Genomic DNA, 17,226 nt, shown 5'->3' with positions numbered 1-17,226 from the left:
TCCACAGAAAACACTTTTGTGAAATATGCGGATGATCTCACTGTATGTATGCCTATCTCTTCCTCTTTACATCCCATAGAAATGAATGAGTTTTTGTCTCGTATTGATTGTTGGTCTGTTGGTAATGGTCTCATACTTAATCCGTCTAAATGTCAAGCTGTTAACTTTAGCATGAGACATGAACGGCATTTAAACACCATTTTGAGATCCCATAGTGCTTGTTCCATTGGAGACTCTTTGATAAACACAGTGTCGAAGGTCAAGTATATTGGTGTTACCTTCTCCCCTGATCTCTCTTGGTCTTCTCACGTTTCATTGTTATCAAAGAAGATTTTCCATCTGACTTACTACATAAAGAGATTGCATGGTCTTGGGACTACTCATCATTTACTCTTACAATTTGTTAATTCTTGCATATTACCTATTATTCTTTACTGTTCCCCATTATTCTTTCCCGGGCTTTTGAGAAAAGACTTTGCTGTATTGCAGAGAGTGCTGAAGGCAGTTAGCAAGGTGTGTGGTGAATCCTTCGAGGTCATAATCAATATGGTTGTGGATAGACATCTAAAGTCATGCAAACTCCTGGCAGGTGTTATTTTATTAGATACTAATCATCCAATTCACTCTTATCTTTCTCCTTGTATATCTTCTGGTAGAACGAGATGTAATTACATTAAAATCCATGCACGCAGGCAAAAGTATAAAAGTTCTATAATACCTTATCTAGCAAATATACTCTGTGACGAACAGGTTGTTATAGTTAACCTAGTCAATAACCTGTATTCTTAAGATGTCTCTAATTTGGAAAGTTGTACAGTTTTTCAGATTTTTTAAATCTTTTTTTGTCTTTGTTTCTGTATTTTTTTGTGTGTATGAAACTTGTTGAAATACCCTGTACTGAGAATTCTATATTGTACCAAAATATAATATTGAATAAAGCTAATAATAATAATAAGTCATTAAGTGAAGAAAAAATCAATAATTATTTCACTTTTTTTGTTCCCAATTTTATTCATCATGATCTGAAGATTTTTGTTGTTGTTATCTTAGTATCAGAAGGGGTTTTGTGGAGATTGTAGTAATTTCAATAGTTGAGATCATGAGTCAATTGAAGCTAGACCACTACCATGGGAAACCTGGAAGCACCAAACGGCCGTTTCGTCATATTGTGGGACTCCTCAGCAGTGCTCATCCACGACCCCGCCTCACGGGATTCCAACCCACGAACTGTCAGTCTCGCGCGCGAGCGCTTAACCACTAGACCACTGGGCTAGTCGGCATCCAGCGGTGTTAATGTCTAACTTCAACTAATCCACGAAATTGAGCGACACATCAACCACTGTCATTAGTGAGTTACTGGCGCGAGACTGATAGGTCTTGGGTTCGAATCCCGCTAGGCGCGGTCGTGGATGCGCACTGCTGAGTAGTCCCACAATAGGACGAAACGGCCGTTTGGTGCTTCCAGGTTCCCATGGTAGTGGTCTAGCTTCAATTGACTCATGATCTCAGCTACTGAAATTGTTATCTTACTTAATCTTATTACATTTTTTTGATGGTTAATATGTATTTCATTTATGAAATTTTATTTTGGAATATAAATTTCTTAATTGAAAGAAAACAAATTGATTTAATATTATTAATAAATTTTTCCATCAGACTAATATTTTAAAAAAATGCCCTTTGTTAAAAAAATTGATTATGATCAAATTTTATCATTTCATTATGATAATAATCTTATGAGGAATTGAATTTTAAACTTTGTCTGCAGACAAATTATATCTATCATCTAACGATCATTGGTTTGTATTAGTTAGCAAAATTTACTTACTTACTTACTTACGCCTGTTACTCACAATGGAGCATAGGCCGTCGATCGGCATTCTCCAACTCACTCTGTCCTCGGCCTTCCTTTCTAGTTCTATCCAATTCTTGTTCATTCTTATCATGTCTGTCTACATTTCTCCGTCTGATGTGTTTTTTGGTCCTCCACTTCTCCTTTGACCTTGGGAATTCTAAGTAAGGGCTTACCTTGTGATGCAGTTGGGTGCTTTACTCAATATGTGTTCTATCCACTTCCAACGTTTCTTCCTGATTTTCCCCTCCTTTGGGATTTGGTTTGTTTTCTCCCACAGTAGGTTGTTGCTGATTGTGTTTAACTAACGAATTCGAAGTATCTTGCTCAGACAAATGTCAATAAGCGTTTGTATCTTCTGGATAATGGCCTTCGTAATTCACCAAGTTTCCACACCATACAGTAGAACTGTTTTGACATTTGTATTGAAAATTCTGACCTTGGTGTTGACTGACAGATAGTTGTTTTGAGTTGCAGATTTTCTTCAATTGTAGATATGCTACTCTTGCTTTTCCGATCTATGCCTTCACATGTGCATCAGATCCACCGTGTTCATCAATGATACTGCCCAGATATGTTTAGAACTTTACATCTTCCAAATCTTCTCCATCAAGTGTGATTTCATTGGTGCATGCTGATTTATATCGGAGAACCTTGTTTTTTCCCTTTGTGCATTCTGAGGTCTACTAATGCTGATGCTGCTGATACACTAGTCGTCTTCTTCTGATGCACGGAGCCCCGCTGAGGCTACTGCCAGCCCCAAATGCGGATAAAGGAAGAGGGTTACATATGAGGTTGGTGACCCCATCCCGTACAAAACTGAATCGCTAATAAAACGCTAACCAGAAAAAATAATTCAAATCATTTATACTCTGCTCTGAAAGCTAGAAGGTCTTCATTTTGAAGAGTTATGAAGTCTCATGATGAAAGCCGAGTTCCTTCGGAAATCACTAGACTGATGCCCCTTCTGACAACCATAGCAACCATTAATTTATGTAATTTAGCGAAATGTAGTAGTAAATAAAAATTAAGCACTCAACGTCAGTTTAGAATAGATAGAAGCCTAGATGACCTATGTTAGTCCTGGCAATGATGGTTTCTCTGTTGATTTGACTATTTTTTAATACAATGAGAGATGGAGTTTCAATCATGTGTTCAGTAGACGTATTTCATTTGATGATTATTTAATGGGAAAGTTGATAGTCAAATGAAAAGTAATTTGTTTTTAGCTTGTGAACATTTTTAAATTGCCCTCGTAAATTCACATGCATCAAATTTAAACTTAGCAACAAGAAGATCAGTCGAAGATTTTCTGTTAGTTATCGTCTTACTTCATATTTGAAAGCAAGTTAGTAGAAGTGATGCAGAGAAATTGAAGAGTTTTAAAATAACTACTAATTCAAAATCAAAATAATATTACTTTGTAGTGAAATGTAACGTTTACTGAAGAGAACCGCTATCTTCTGTCTTTAGTGGATACTTTGATTATATTTAATTAGTTTCATGAAATTGTACCGAAAATGTTCAGACAGTCTACTATGATGAGACTGTTTTAATGATTGGTTCTATTCAATAGCTTTGTTATATGTACGAAAAGATGATTATTATAAACTATATAAACCTAGACAGATCTATATAAGATTTCACCATAAAGAAATACTTTGTTGCTCAGTTCTTTACAGACTTTTATTTGTACCAGAAAGGGCTTTTTGGAGATTGCAGCAATTTCAATAATTAAGGTCATGAGTCAATTATTTATTATTATTATTATTATTATTATTATTATTATTATTATAAGCTTTACTCAATATTGGGCTTTTTGTAACTTTGACAACGAAAGGTTGTACACTTTTTAGAAACGCAGCAGAATAGGCTATGCGATTAACAGACATAATGATATATTAAAACAAACAAAAATAGATAACTTGTTGAAATATTTAGATGGCAGGAACAGCTAGCCCAGATGCTCAAGCAGGCCGCCACTTCAGATTGAAGCTAGACCACTACAATTGAAAACCTGGAAACACTAGACGGCTGTTTCATCCTATTGTGGGACTCCTCAGCAGTACACATCCACGACCCCGCCTCGCAGGATTCGGACCCAGGACCTATCAGGCTCGAGCGCGTGCAAATATAAATATTGTTTTAAAATTTAATTCTGTAAAACTTTATTAGACTGTTATGAAAGATACTACAACCAAAGGAAATATAAATATTCACCCCCTTAATACTTTCTGTTCACTTCAGATGAGATTCATCTAAAAGTTGAGATAAATCACTTATTTAATGAGGCCAAAGCCTACATAACTGTAACGGAATTAGAAGATTATGATTTATCAGAAGAATGAAATTTCAAAGGATTTCCAAATAAATGATGATTATTTATAAGTGTGTATATCTTTTTGTTAAAGATGTTAAAAACTGTAAATGTTCGATCTTTATTAGAATATATGCACCTTGAGCAGATTGCCTTGTTATTGTAATTTGATCGCAAGACCTAATAGATATTAGCAATAGAATCTAAGACAAGTGTTTTGTTTGTTTTAAGATTTGTCAGTTGAATATTTATGTTCACACGAAAGGTACTGGATACCATCACTGGCTATCGTTCCCAAACTCTGATGAACTGGAAAGTTTATTTACATGATATAATTGTAAGCCTTATCATTATTTTCATTAGCCCTATGTACTATCCTTTACTTTGTCATGATCTTAATACTCCCTTATTATTATTATGATGATGATGTAAACTGTTTCTGACGAGTGTTTGTCTGTTTGCCCATTTTATATTCTTTAAGTAGTCGATCATCTTTCCTACTTCTATTCTATAGGTTATTCCTATACCTATAAATGACGAAATCCAATGGCAGAATTTGTTTTAGTATAGATTATCTAAGAGATTATATAATATTCATAGATTTTAAACCTCAAAATGATTGTAGTATCAGTTGCTATGTTAAGTCCACATAACTTATTGTAGCTAACAAACAGGCTAATTTATTCATTCTTCTTGAGTTATATTTTGACCTCGGTAATTATTCGTTTATTAATTTCAACTGTTTTTATATGATTGTATATGTGTTGATTGCTTATCCCACTCATTACATGGCTGTAACTTATTCTTATTCTGACTATAAATATTGAGTAGCGCCTAATTAAACTGAGTTGGTTCACATATCTTCTCCACTGAGCACTCTCTTTTCGTTTCATTTCTCTTATGGTTTGTTTGGATCAACGATTGTATGAAATATATGTACTCAAAGTCCATTTTCGTTATTCACTAACGCCAGTTAAGTCGATAATTGTATACGAAGATTGGCGACATGTATAGTTCGACAATAATCATTCGATAACACGTAGCAAACTAACTACATGAAGTCAGATTTCGGGCCACTAACAAAACACAATTGAAAACTTGGAAACAATGGAAAGATGTTTTCTACCAATATGTGACTCATCGTCAGTGTACATCTACTACCACACATATGAGAATTGAACCTAAGACCTACTATTCCGCTTTCAAATACTTAACCTATAAACTACTGAACTAGCAGCCAACGGGCATGAATGTTTCGTTCTAATATACAATGATTGTCCAGTACATACTAGTTTCCAATGGTGATTAAACTAAGATCAGTTTAAAATTCATAATCTATCTTCAATTTACTTAAGTGACGGTACATTAATCAAATAAATGAAGCCGAAATTTTCACTAGACTTTACAAAATTTACTTGTAAATCTACTCAAGTACTTAAAGAAATACATATCCTCCGGCAAACTCTTTAACTTTAATATAAATCGGTATCATTCATGAAAAAAATGCCTTCAATACGTGGTTAATTCAGTTAAAAGATGATTGAAATATAAAATTCTTATGATAAAATTATGATCAAAGAGAATCAATTATAGATATTACATTATCTTATTTAGTGGAAAATATCTAAAGTGTTATAGAAATAACCATCCACGCTAAATGGTTCGTCAATTTTTAATTAAAATGTAACAGTAATAATATCAATAGATGAGATCATGAGACAATTAAAGCTAGATCAACATTGAAAATCCCGAAGCATTGGATGGCCATTTCATCCTATTGTGTGACTCCTAACCAGTGCACATCAACGATCGCGCCTTACGAGATTCTAACCCAGGACATATCAGTCTCGAGCGCAAACGCTTAATCTTTAGACCACTGAGCTGGCCGGCATCATAAGGTGTTAATGTCCAACTTCAAATAATCCACGAAATTGAGCGACACATCTATCATTGTCATCAGTGAGCTACTATTATCTCATAACAGACCCAGTTGAACTCTACTGACCACTGCTTCTCACTAAAACTCTAGGAAATACCTCTTGAAGCCAGTCACTATTGAGCATTTACTGATTAGTATCAAAATGGGTTTTTGTAGATATTATAGTAATTTTAATGGTTGAGATCATTAGTCAGTTGAAGCTAGACCACCATGGAAAACCTGGAACCACTAGACGGCCGTTTCATTCTAGTATGGGATTCCTCACCAGTGATCATCAACCATCTCACACATAAGACTCGAATCCAGGCCCCTCGGTCTCACGCGTGAACATTTACCCTATAGACGGCTCAGTCGGCATGTGACAGTGTTATTGCTTAACTTTAATCAATTCATGATCTTCCGAAACCTTACATCCATTTTTATAAGGTGGATAACTTCAATTTTAATACAGGTATATTATCCTAAATTTGTAGTCCCAACCCAGAAATTTTATTAATTTCAAGTTATTGATCTTAAACTTGTCAAAATAAATTTATGATATTTTGATTAAACACTTTACCAATTCAGGACTGTTCTCTATTGTTAAAGAAAACATGTCTAATCCCTTATATTATTTGTTATTTATCCGTCCTAATTTTATGCTCACTAGTGACTGGCTTCAAGAGGTATATCCTGGAGTTCTAGTGAGAAGTAATGACCAATGGAGCTCAACCAGGTCTGTTGTGAGATAGTAACTCACTGAAGACAATGGTGGATGTGTCGCTCAATTTCATGGATTATTTGGAGTTAGACATTAACGGCGTTGGATGCCGGCTCAGTGGTCTAGTGGTTAAGTGCTAGCGCGCGAAATCAGTAGGTCCTGTGTTGGAACCTCGCAGAGGGCGGGGTCGTGGATGAGCACTGCTGAGGAGTCCCACAATAGGACAAAATGGCCATCCAGTTCTTCCAAGTTTTCCATGGTGGCCTAGCTTCTATTGACTCATGATCTTAACCATTGAAATTATTGTTTTCACTTATTTGTTTATTATTCATCAGTTTGATATTCATTAAGTAGATAATTATCACCTAAACTTCAATAGATCACACTAACCTTGTTTTATGTTTCCTTTGGAAACTGTTTACAATTTATATTCACCATATGAAACATAATGGTGACTTTTGATTATTTTTTTAAATTCATCAAATATTCGTATTGAGACATTAAAAAGACAAGTTGATAGAAGAAATATTGCTTTTCAATTAGTTCTTCTTTAAGGTTCTACACAAATATATAGCAACTCGACATAGGCGAAATGCCTTAGAAGGTACACACAATGAGGCAGGATTATGTCTTACTTTTTTTATCCCGTGAATAGTGACTTCACCAAATAAGTATAAAGTGCTTAGTTCCACTCCTAGTATGGGACTTCTCAGCAGTGCGCATCCACTAGGACGAAACGGCCGTCCAGTGCTTCCAGGTTTTCCATGGTGGTCTAGCTTCAATTGACTTATGATTTCAATCAAAAACTTAATCTCCACAACCCCCAAAACTGATGATGATCAATTATTTGATAATAAATAATTAAGAATTACAATGAATATTTAATGAAGTACTTCAAAGAAGAAAGTATTTAAACTAACTACAATATTCAAAAGAATTACTTATTCAATTATGAAGTAAAAAGGTTTATTGTAACAGTAACTGATTATATAATAATAATAACCAGCAATGAAATCTTAATAATAACAATAATAGAAAGCACATATTAACAATGGTTTCGCAAGAAAACAAAGATGGTATACTCAATTTGAAGGGGGAAAAAAGGGACATCTTTTAAAAAATCACTACTAAGAAACATTTTAGGATAAAATGAATCCGTGTAAGTTTATGTGATACAAATTATTAAACTAGTCTGGTTTATGTAAGAACTGAATAAAAACAAACTTAAATGAAGTAATTAACTATATGGAATATTCTTAGACTTTCAAGAGTATATGGAAGTATTCATTTCCTACTATTGAAATTCTGGATTGAAATTTCATTATTCTTTGTTCCTTATATACATCACTATGATATATAATAATATGTTTTAATGTTTTTGAATTGGGTTTAACAGCGTTGTTCAAGATACGGGTTTTGTATTATTTGGGACTTGTGAGCTAGACGTACATGTTGGCAGTGAAACTCTATACCTAATAATTTAAACGACAACATTTTATCCACTATAGTGAATACAGTAGGAAATCTAACACTATTTCTAGTAAACATGATAGATGCGCTAGTGGAGAAGACGTAGTGGCTGGCCCTATATCGAGCCCATATAGCTTTTTCTAGCTTCCAGACAGACGAATTTATTCATTCTTCTTGAGTCAAATTTTGATCTTAATAATTATTAGCTTAAGCACCTTGACTTTTTGTATAAGCGTGTGTGTGTGAGTGACAACTCAGTGGTCTAAAGGTTGAGCATCCTAATGCGCGACCAGAGGTCTTGGGTTCGACTCCCGAGTGAGGAGTTAGGGGGTGCTTACTGTTCAGGAGCCTTATACTAGGATGAAACGTTTGTCCAACGCTTCTAGGTTTTCATGGTAGTCTAGCTAAGATTCATTCGGGATTTCAACTGTGCACAGAGTTTATGCCAAAATTCTTCAAAGGTGTCATATGTTAAAACCACATCAACAAAGAAGTATCAGGTGCAGCATAAAACTTGTTTTAAACTGGTTACATTTCAACCGATTCTCATTAAGTGGGATCTAACTGAATAATAAACGTTAGTTACCTAAAAAAGAATATTATAAAATTAACTTTGTAAAGTATAAATAATAAATTGAATTTGTCCTTTTAACCTTTAATCTTAATCCATATACACCATAAGCAAAGATGGATAGTGGTTATCAGTGAAATCCAGGATGCGCGTTTCGTCCTATTCGGAACTCATCAGCTGGATGTACCTGTATCTTAGAGTATGCACACATACCAACAAAAGACTGATCAGTCGCAGTCTTAAATATCAATCGGACGATTCAAGTAAACAACACCAAATGGAATTCATATGCATCATAGATTTTATGATCATGACTACAGTCTAATTGTGTTATTTTGTAGTGGATTTAGAATTATCTGATTGGAGATTATGATTAGAATTTTTATTATATAATTAATAAGGACGTGAATTACTATAATTTTATTTATAATAAATTATCCTTGTATTATAATCGTCCAATTGGCTAATTAGCCGTTGTTAGATGTTTTATGTAACCTAAAATTAGTGTTAATTACCTATTAACCTGTAAGATAGTTTTTCTTGACTTATGACTTAATCATATACATTTATTTTCCTATTTATGTTATTGTAAGTAGTAAGTCTTGCCAATTGAACGCTATATTCGGTTCATAAGCTATTCTTGTAACCCCCAAACTAGAACTACACAGTGACCTGAACACGAGAGAAAAGGTGCAAAATATGCGAGAACCACTTTACTTCAAAGGTTCGTTTTATTACAGAAAATATGAGGTTTTATAGTATTTTAGATGTCCTTGGATTTCTCGAAAATTTTGGAATGCTAATAAACATAGTAGCAGTATAGTAATCAGTCAGTCAGAAACTCTACATGTGGCTTTTCACTTTCTTATTGTTTCTGGCTAATTTCTAGTGAACACTGATGAGATAAAATGCTTCTTAATGTTTCCTGAGCTTTTCTTATCTTTTGCGAGACGTTTTTTGGATCACCCCAACAGTAAGGTTAAATATTCCATCTATTTTATCACATGAATATTGAATTAGGGGTTAATGAGTGACTAGTCGAAAGTCATGTATTTTATAAAAAGAATAAACTAAATGATCAATAAATAGACCTACTAGTTATCACCTCCTGTAATCACGAAGGATCGAGACTAAGAATATGCAATAATTTATGTATCTTTTTTTTGTTATTTAACATTACACCTAATCTAAATTCATAATTGAGCTCGATTCGTTACTTCTTTACTTACCAAATGTCAAAATGGGAATTTTCACTATAATGAAACGTTCTGAGCAAACATTTGCGTTAAAGGTTCTCAAGAAGTATCTGAAGTATAGCTTAAAGCTCAATGAAACAAAGACAAATATTCTGTAATTATCAATTTAGGTGTTGTGGAGATTGTTAAGGTTTTGATTGAAATCATGAGTCAATTGAAGCTAGACCACCATGGAAAACCTGGAAGCGCACTGTTGAGGAGTCCCATGCTAGGACGAAACGACCGTCTAATGCTTCCAGGTTTTCCATGGTGGTCTAGTTTCAATTGACTCATGATTTCAACCTATTCTGTAATTGTTAGATTATAATATATATAACATATATTAGTCAATCGGAACGAAATCGAGTCATTTCATTGCGTATTATGTGTAATTTTAGCTTTACAAAATGTATGATAAAAGATTTAAATGTAGGAGATTTGTAAATTTTACATATAGAATTTAGATTCACTTAGAATGCTATATAAAGTGTAAGCACATCAATTGTCAATGTCAAGTTAGTTTGACTAATGGTTGAATAATAACTGGAGAATTATAAAGAAAGGATTACAATGAATTGTTGATCATTTCATATGGGTATCCATAACTGCATATAGAATTGGATTGGAAAAGAAAAAGCAGCATATCTACAATTGAAGAACATCTGCAACACAAAACAACTGTCTGTCAATCAACACCGAAATCATAATTTTCAATACAAATATCAAGAAAGTTCTACTGAATGGTGTGGAAACCTGGAGAACTACGAAATCCATCATCCAGAAGATACAAGTGTTTATTAACAGGTTTTTCCTCAAAATACTTTAGATCCGTTGGTCAGAATCTATTGGACACTGACAGCCTACTGTGTGAGAGAACACATCAGATCCAAGCGTGGGAAGAAATCGGGAGGAAGCGCACATTGAGGAATACACTGAACTGCGTCACAAGTCAAGCCCTCACATGGAATCCGCAAGGTCAAAGGAGAAGAGGAAGACCGAAGAACATATTACGCCGAGAAATGGAGACAGACATGAGAATTGAATAGAACTAGAAAGGGAGGCTGAGGACAGAGTGGGTTAGAGAATGCTAGTTGGCGGCCTATGCTCCATTGGGAGTTGTAGGCGTAAGTATGTAAGTAGTATATATATTAGTGTACAGCCATGATGGAAAAACTAATTGAGAAGAAGTTTTTTATTACTCGATTCGCTCCTCCTTTATTTCACAAATGTTATAATGGGAATTTTCACTATATACATAATTTATATACCATTTTTCAATGATCTACTTATTTTTCTTTATAGATAACCTATTTAAATGGAAGTAAACCAGTAGCCGCACCATGTGAACGTAATGGTATATGGCGTAAATTTATTCATGCACAATATTTAAATTGTGCTACATTTGAACCATTTAGTTATTTACGTTCAGATACAACAAATATAGAAATGTATATTTATTTAGATGAAATGTTAAATCGTGCACAATGTATTGATTGTTTTCATGGTGAAGTAAAATCTCAATTATCTGGTGCATTAATCACAATACATGGTGCTGATACATTACCAAATATTAATGATAAAAGTATTAATTTAAAACCTGGTACATTAACTGAATTACGTTTATCTATTATAGAGAATATACAAAAAATGCCACCCTATGGTAGATGTTCTATCAATCATCCAATACAATTAAATTTATATGATATGTTATATAATTATTCAGAATATGCATGTCGTGAATTAACTATACAAAATGATATTATACATTATTGTAATTGTTATTCTATTGAATATCCATATAATGAAGATACTAATTATAAACCATGTACTAATTTATTACAATTTATCAATATATCAAATTGTAATCGTAATGATTTATTGAAAATCAATAATCATAATACTACTAATAATCATAATAATATAAGTAATATATGTATTCATGAATTAAATAAATTTATAACAAGAATGATGTGTAAACGTACAATTATAGAAAATTATTTACATGGTGAATTACCTAATTGTAAAATACCATGTTCATTTTATTCCTATGAAACAGAACAATCAATATCAACATGGCCAACTAAAAGTTGGCAATTAACATGGTTAAATTCATCATATAATAAAAAATTAGGTTTATTTAATAATACAGAATTTATATTATATCATAAAGCAATTGAATTATTAGATTTAGGTAATGAATTAGATGCTATTAATATATTAGATAAATTAAATGTGTTAGAACGTAAATTATTAGCAATATTAATTAATCGACCTAATTTTGATGTACGTAAAGTTGAAGAAAAAGAAGTGATTTCATTAACGAATTTATTATCACAAACTGGTGGTTTATTTTCTATATGGATTGGTTTATCTATTATATCATTAGGTGAATTAGTTGAAATGTTTATACGATGTTATATAAGAATAAAACATACTACTACTACTACTACTACTAATAATAATAATAATAATAATAATAATAATGGTAGTAATAATACATTACATCATCATCAAAATGATGTAATTCATCAAGAACAATGTTTATGTAAGTGTAACCATCTATTATATAATATAATATTAAATCATTTACATAATAATAATAATAATACAAATGAAATAATCAATACAATTAATAAAATGATAATCACTAATAATTCATTATTATCAATGAAATCAAATGATAATAATCAAGAAAAAATCAATATTAATGAGCAATTAAATATTGAATAAATTCGATTGATCATCTATTGATTACGTGCGCACGCACACACACACAAATATACACACATATACATTCGATTGATATTCTTGATGATATTATCATTGATAATCGATCATTGAATGATATTAAAGTGATTTTGTAAAGATCTATCTTATAATTAATAAGATCAAATACATGAAGAATTACAATCATGATTTATAATTAATAATTAAGATTATAAATTTGATTTAATATTTTCATCATGAATTCATATTATTTATAATGATAAAATGTTATTTAGTCAAATGGATAGATGGACGGATGAATTACGCGCTAAATTTCAAGGTCTATTATCTTGTATCTGATTGGTTCGTTCATAAACTATAGTTACGCCGTATTTTCAATAATAATAATAATAATAATAATAATAATAATAATATTATTATTATTATGTAATGACAAATGATTTATGTAAAAGACAACAAAATGTGTTGTAACCATGTAATTTTATGAACAAAAAAAGGTTTATTGTCTTATTTTCATAAGTTTGTCTCGGTGTTTTTTTTCAATATAAAAGATAATATTCATAAATATTTATTTATTTATTATTGAATGAATGATTGTAAATAAAGATTAAAGCATACACACAGTATACACATATACCAGTAACAGACAGATCAATTGCAGTCTTAAAAACCTCAATGGGAAGATACAAGCCAAACAATACCAAGTGAATTTAAATTCACCACATTGCACAAGCAAGTGGCTATCAGGACTCAGTAGCTGAATGGAAAATGCGATGACGTTTGAAGCGAATGGTACTGGGTTCTAGTCATAGAGTGAACATCAAGTATGAGATACAGGTACGTCCAGCTGACTAGTCCCAAATAGGACGAAACGCGCGTCCTGGATTCCACTGCTAACCACTATCCATCATTGCTTACAAATAGCTTGTGAATTAAGGTAATATCGAGGCATATGCACAGTATGCACATATACCATTAACAGACAGATCAATTGCAGTCTTAAATCTCAATGGGAAGATACAAGCCAAACAATACCAAGTGAAAGTTATAGAAGTTTTGAATTAGTTTTCATCTTAAAGATTATGTAATCAATGGTGAGAAACTCATTGTATAAGATTTTTAAACTGTAGTTATGGGGGTAGGTATTATGTATTCTATGGGTTTCAAAGAGGCTTTATTATTATTAGTAGTAGTGACTTTATTCAATATTATATTTTTGAAATACAAAGTGATGTGAACAGGGAAACAAGAAGCCCTGACAAACTATGAAAGCTATTTTTCGGGACATTATTTCATTTTATGCTAACCTTGTCCCTAATCTATTCTACAGAACATAAGCTTTCGTTCGATGTGTGATTCATTGTCATACCCTTTTCTGTTCCGAAGCTATTGTAATTTAAACATAATATTTTGCACTCTATTTTCTACTCTAATTCCCAGTTTTGGACATAATTGTATTTTTCCTAATTATTGTACGTTTTGGTCGGGTTATTCACTTATTTATTCGTGTTTTTTTTTACACTAATCCGAACTGAATTGATATCAGGTTATCAGGAATAGATCGAGTAGTGTTCCAGTTGTCCTGTCTTCTATCGTTCGCGTGCTTGTCAGCCAATCAGGTGATAGAACAGTTTTCTTCTCTCTACCCCACTTCGAACTCACGCGTACTAGCCTCAAGGTTAGGTCGGTCAGCCTATCGCGCCAAGGTCTTGATCTGGATTAGATAAATAACCTCAGCACCAAAAGTAGATAGACAGACCATGGATATAACACAAAGTATTTCAACAAGTTTCTTTGTCTTACTGCTTGGTTAATCTTGACGATAAATAATGAATGATCGTCAGTTAAAAGTTAACAGTCCAGTCAATTGACATCTAAAAATAATGTATATTCTTTACGTTGTATATTGACAACAATCACAATATCCCTGATTGGGCCTTTTTGTAATTTGTACAACGAAATGTTGTACATTTTTCAGGAATGTACAAAATTATATAACTTGTTGCAATATCTAGATCATAGGAACAAGTAGCTCATATGTTCAAGCAGGACGCCATTAAAGGTTAAAATCGATCTATGATAGTCATCATTACATATTTATATGAAAGGTAATTGAAAACATTTGTTAGAGATGAATACATGCGTAGATGTGTTTTATATGAATGAAAATGGTGATACCTGTAATATATTGCTTGTTTAAGATATTGTTTGATTACAATAAGATGCTTCAGACAACCTCTACATAACTGCATATACAAAGAATATTTGAATTCACTAGGTGTTGTTTTACTTGTATCTTCTCATTGTTATTTAGGACTGCATGTTTGAAGCGAACGGTACTAAGTTCGCGTCCCACAGTGAACATCAACTCTGATATGCAGGTAAATCCAGCTGACGAATCCCGAATAGGAACAAACGCGCGTCCTGTATTTCACTGCTAACCACTATCCACCTTTGCTTCCACAAAGTTTTTGTTTTTCATATTATTGTCTAGACGCATAGTACTAAGTTTCCTGCAGATATGAAGGATATTGGAGCCTGTAGACTGCATATATCCGTAATTGGATCTTCTGAGGCCAAGGAAATCGTTTAGAAACAGGTGTATAAGCTAGTAGGAATGAGATCATGTTACGATACCTTATGAAAACATACTACATTGGCTACATTCAGAATTTTACGTATTTTTTAATCAAACTCAGGTCCTGTCATAGCTACTTTTTTTATTTTTTTATTATCATCAGCTTTATTCAATATTATATTTTTGGTACAATATAGAATTCTCAGTGTAAAGTATTTCGAAAAGTTTCCGTTTCTTTCTTCTTGGTCGGTCCAGGCGATAAATATTGAGTGATCGCCAGTTAGATGTTAGCAGTTCACTAAGTGAACATCTGAATAATGTACATTCTTTTCAACCACAATGTGGTTGATGGCAATATGAATTTTGTATTGTAACATTGAAAACGAAAGGTTGTACACTTTTCAGAAACGCAACAGAATAGGCTATACGATTAATAAACATAGTGATATATTATAACAAACAAAAATATATGACTTGTTGAAATATCTAGTTGGCAGGAACAGGTAGCTCAGATGTTCAAGCAGGCCGCTCTTTATAGATTTTACTTGAAGAATTCACTGAGACTACCCACCTAAAACTCGTTTGTTAAAGGACATCGTCGAAGTCATATTTAACATCGTTCGTTAGTAAAGTTCGCTCAACTTCGATAATTTGTAACCAAGTCCTATTTCTGAACAGACTGGTACCTACTGACGAAGAATAGAAATTTAATAAGCACAAAACAACACTTCACAGAATTATTCATCAATTTTCTTACGCTAAAACTATAATTTCTTAGAAAGCAGTGAAAATATTTAAATTTCAGCATGTGTACCTCTGTCTGATCTAAGTTAGACAACTACTGGAAACTAAGAAGCACTGGACAACACTTTCATCCTGATATAAGAATTTCCAGTAATGCGCATCAGACTGAAAAGGGCAAGTGACTTCAGATCTAGCTGGGAGCGTTTAACGTTTAAACCAGTGAACTGTCATTTTTAATTTCAATCGATTCGCGATATCTACCATTTTCATGCTTGTTAACTACTTCACATCAGATATGAAGGAATTCCACCATCATTCCACCATTTCAAGAACTCAGCGAATAGACCCAAGATAGTATTCATTAGTGAACGTACGTTTATTAATCCAACCGATCATATGACGATAATAAAACAATCCGAATGAATAACATCTAAAACACGCTGAGAGTTGTGAAACAACATTTCTACTTTTACGAATGAAAGGTTAAAAACGAAACTTAATCTCGGTCACTTTTAAAGTTTACAAACATATAATGAAATATAATGTCATTCATTTGAAAAAAGAAGTGAAATGACATGTATAGCAAAGAATATACAATGTTAACTGGAAGAAAAAGATTATCATGAAAGGAAACATTGTGTAAATACAAACGTCTATGCACCTTTCTATATTTCCGAGTAGCCAAGAGAAAATTTGTTGTTGTTAATGTAAAGCTCATATATAACGGTCTCCTAATGGGCAATCACAATTGACGTTAGTGATATTATATATAATCTGAAAATAATAATTACAGAATTCATGCCAGTTTACAGGCATGATCAATCTGATATAAATAGTAACATTAAATGTACAGAACAAACATGTGATAGAAGAAAGTTTTAAGTATACTGGTTCAGTAAGTGTTGAGGTAGTACATGTATTACAGCATAAAGTGACAGCAAGTAAGTGGTTTTACTTAGGGAATGCACTAACAAAAGTGGCTAAACATTTAAATTTCCTATAATATCACTTGTGGAATGAGATACACTTGCAGGTGCTACAACATTCAATGCAGTTTCTGAGGAGCAGTATGCATCGATGCAGTGAGCAAATA

The 17,226-nt window shown here is 32.7% G+C and overlaps 1 protein-coding gene across 1 annotated transcript in view; it reads left to right on the top strand.

Annotated features, from left to right (window-relative positions):
• Positions 1-13,364, top strand: part of SCNN1G_1 (sodium channel, non-voltage-gated 1, gamma) — a 36,188-nt gene extending 22,824 nt beyond the window's left edge. The window contains exon 2 of the mRNA XM_051213903.1: positions 11,387-13,364. Coding sequence (XP_051069923.1) covers positions 11,387-12,814 — 1,428 coding nt within the window. The 3' untranslated portion in view covers positions 12,815-13,364. The remainder of the gene's footprint in view (positions 1-11,386) is intronic.
• Positions 13,365-17,226: the final 3,862 nt, after the last annotated feature.

The sequence above is a fragment of the Schistosoma haematobium genome, chromosome 3 (genome assembly GCF_000699445.3).
Source record: "Schistosoma haematobium chromosome 3, whole genome shotgun sequence".
NCBI classification, from domain to species: Eukaryota; Metazoa; Platyhelminthes; class Trematoda; order Strigeidida; family Schistosomatidae; genus Schistosoma; species Schistosoma haematobium.
This window is presented reverse-complemented; position numbering and strand designations above follow the sequence as displayed.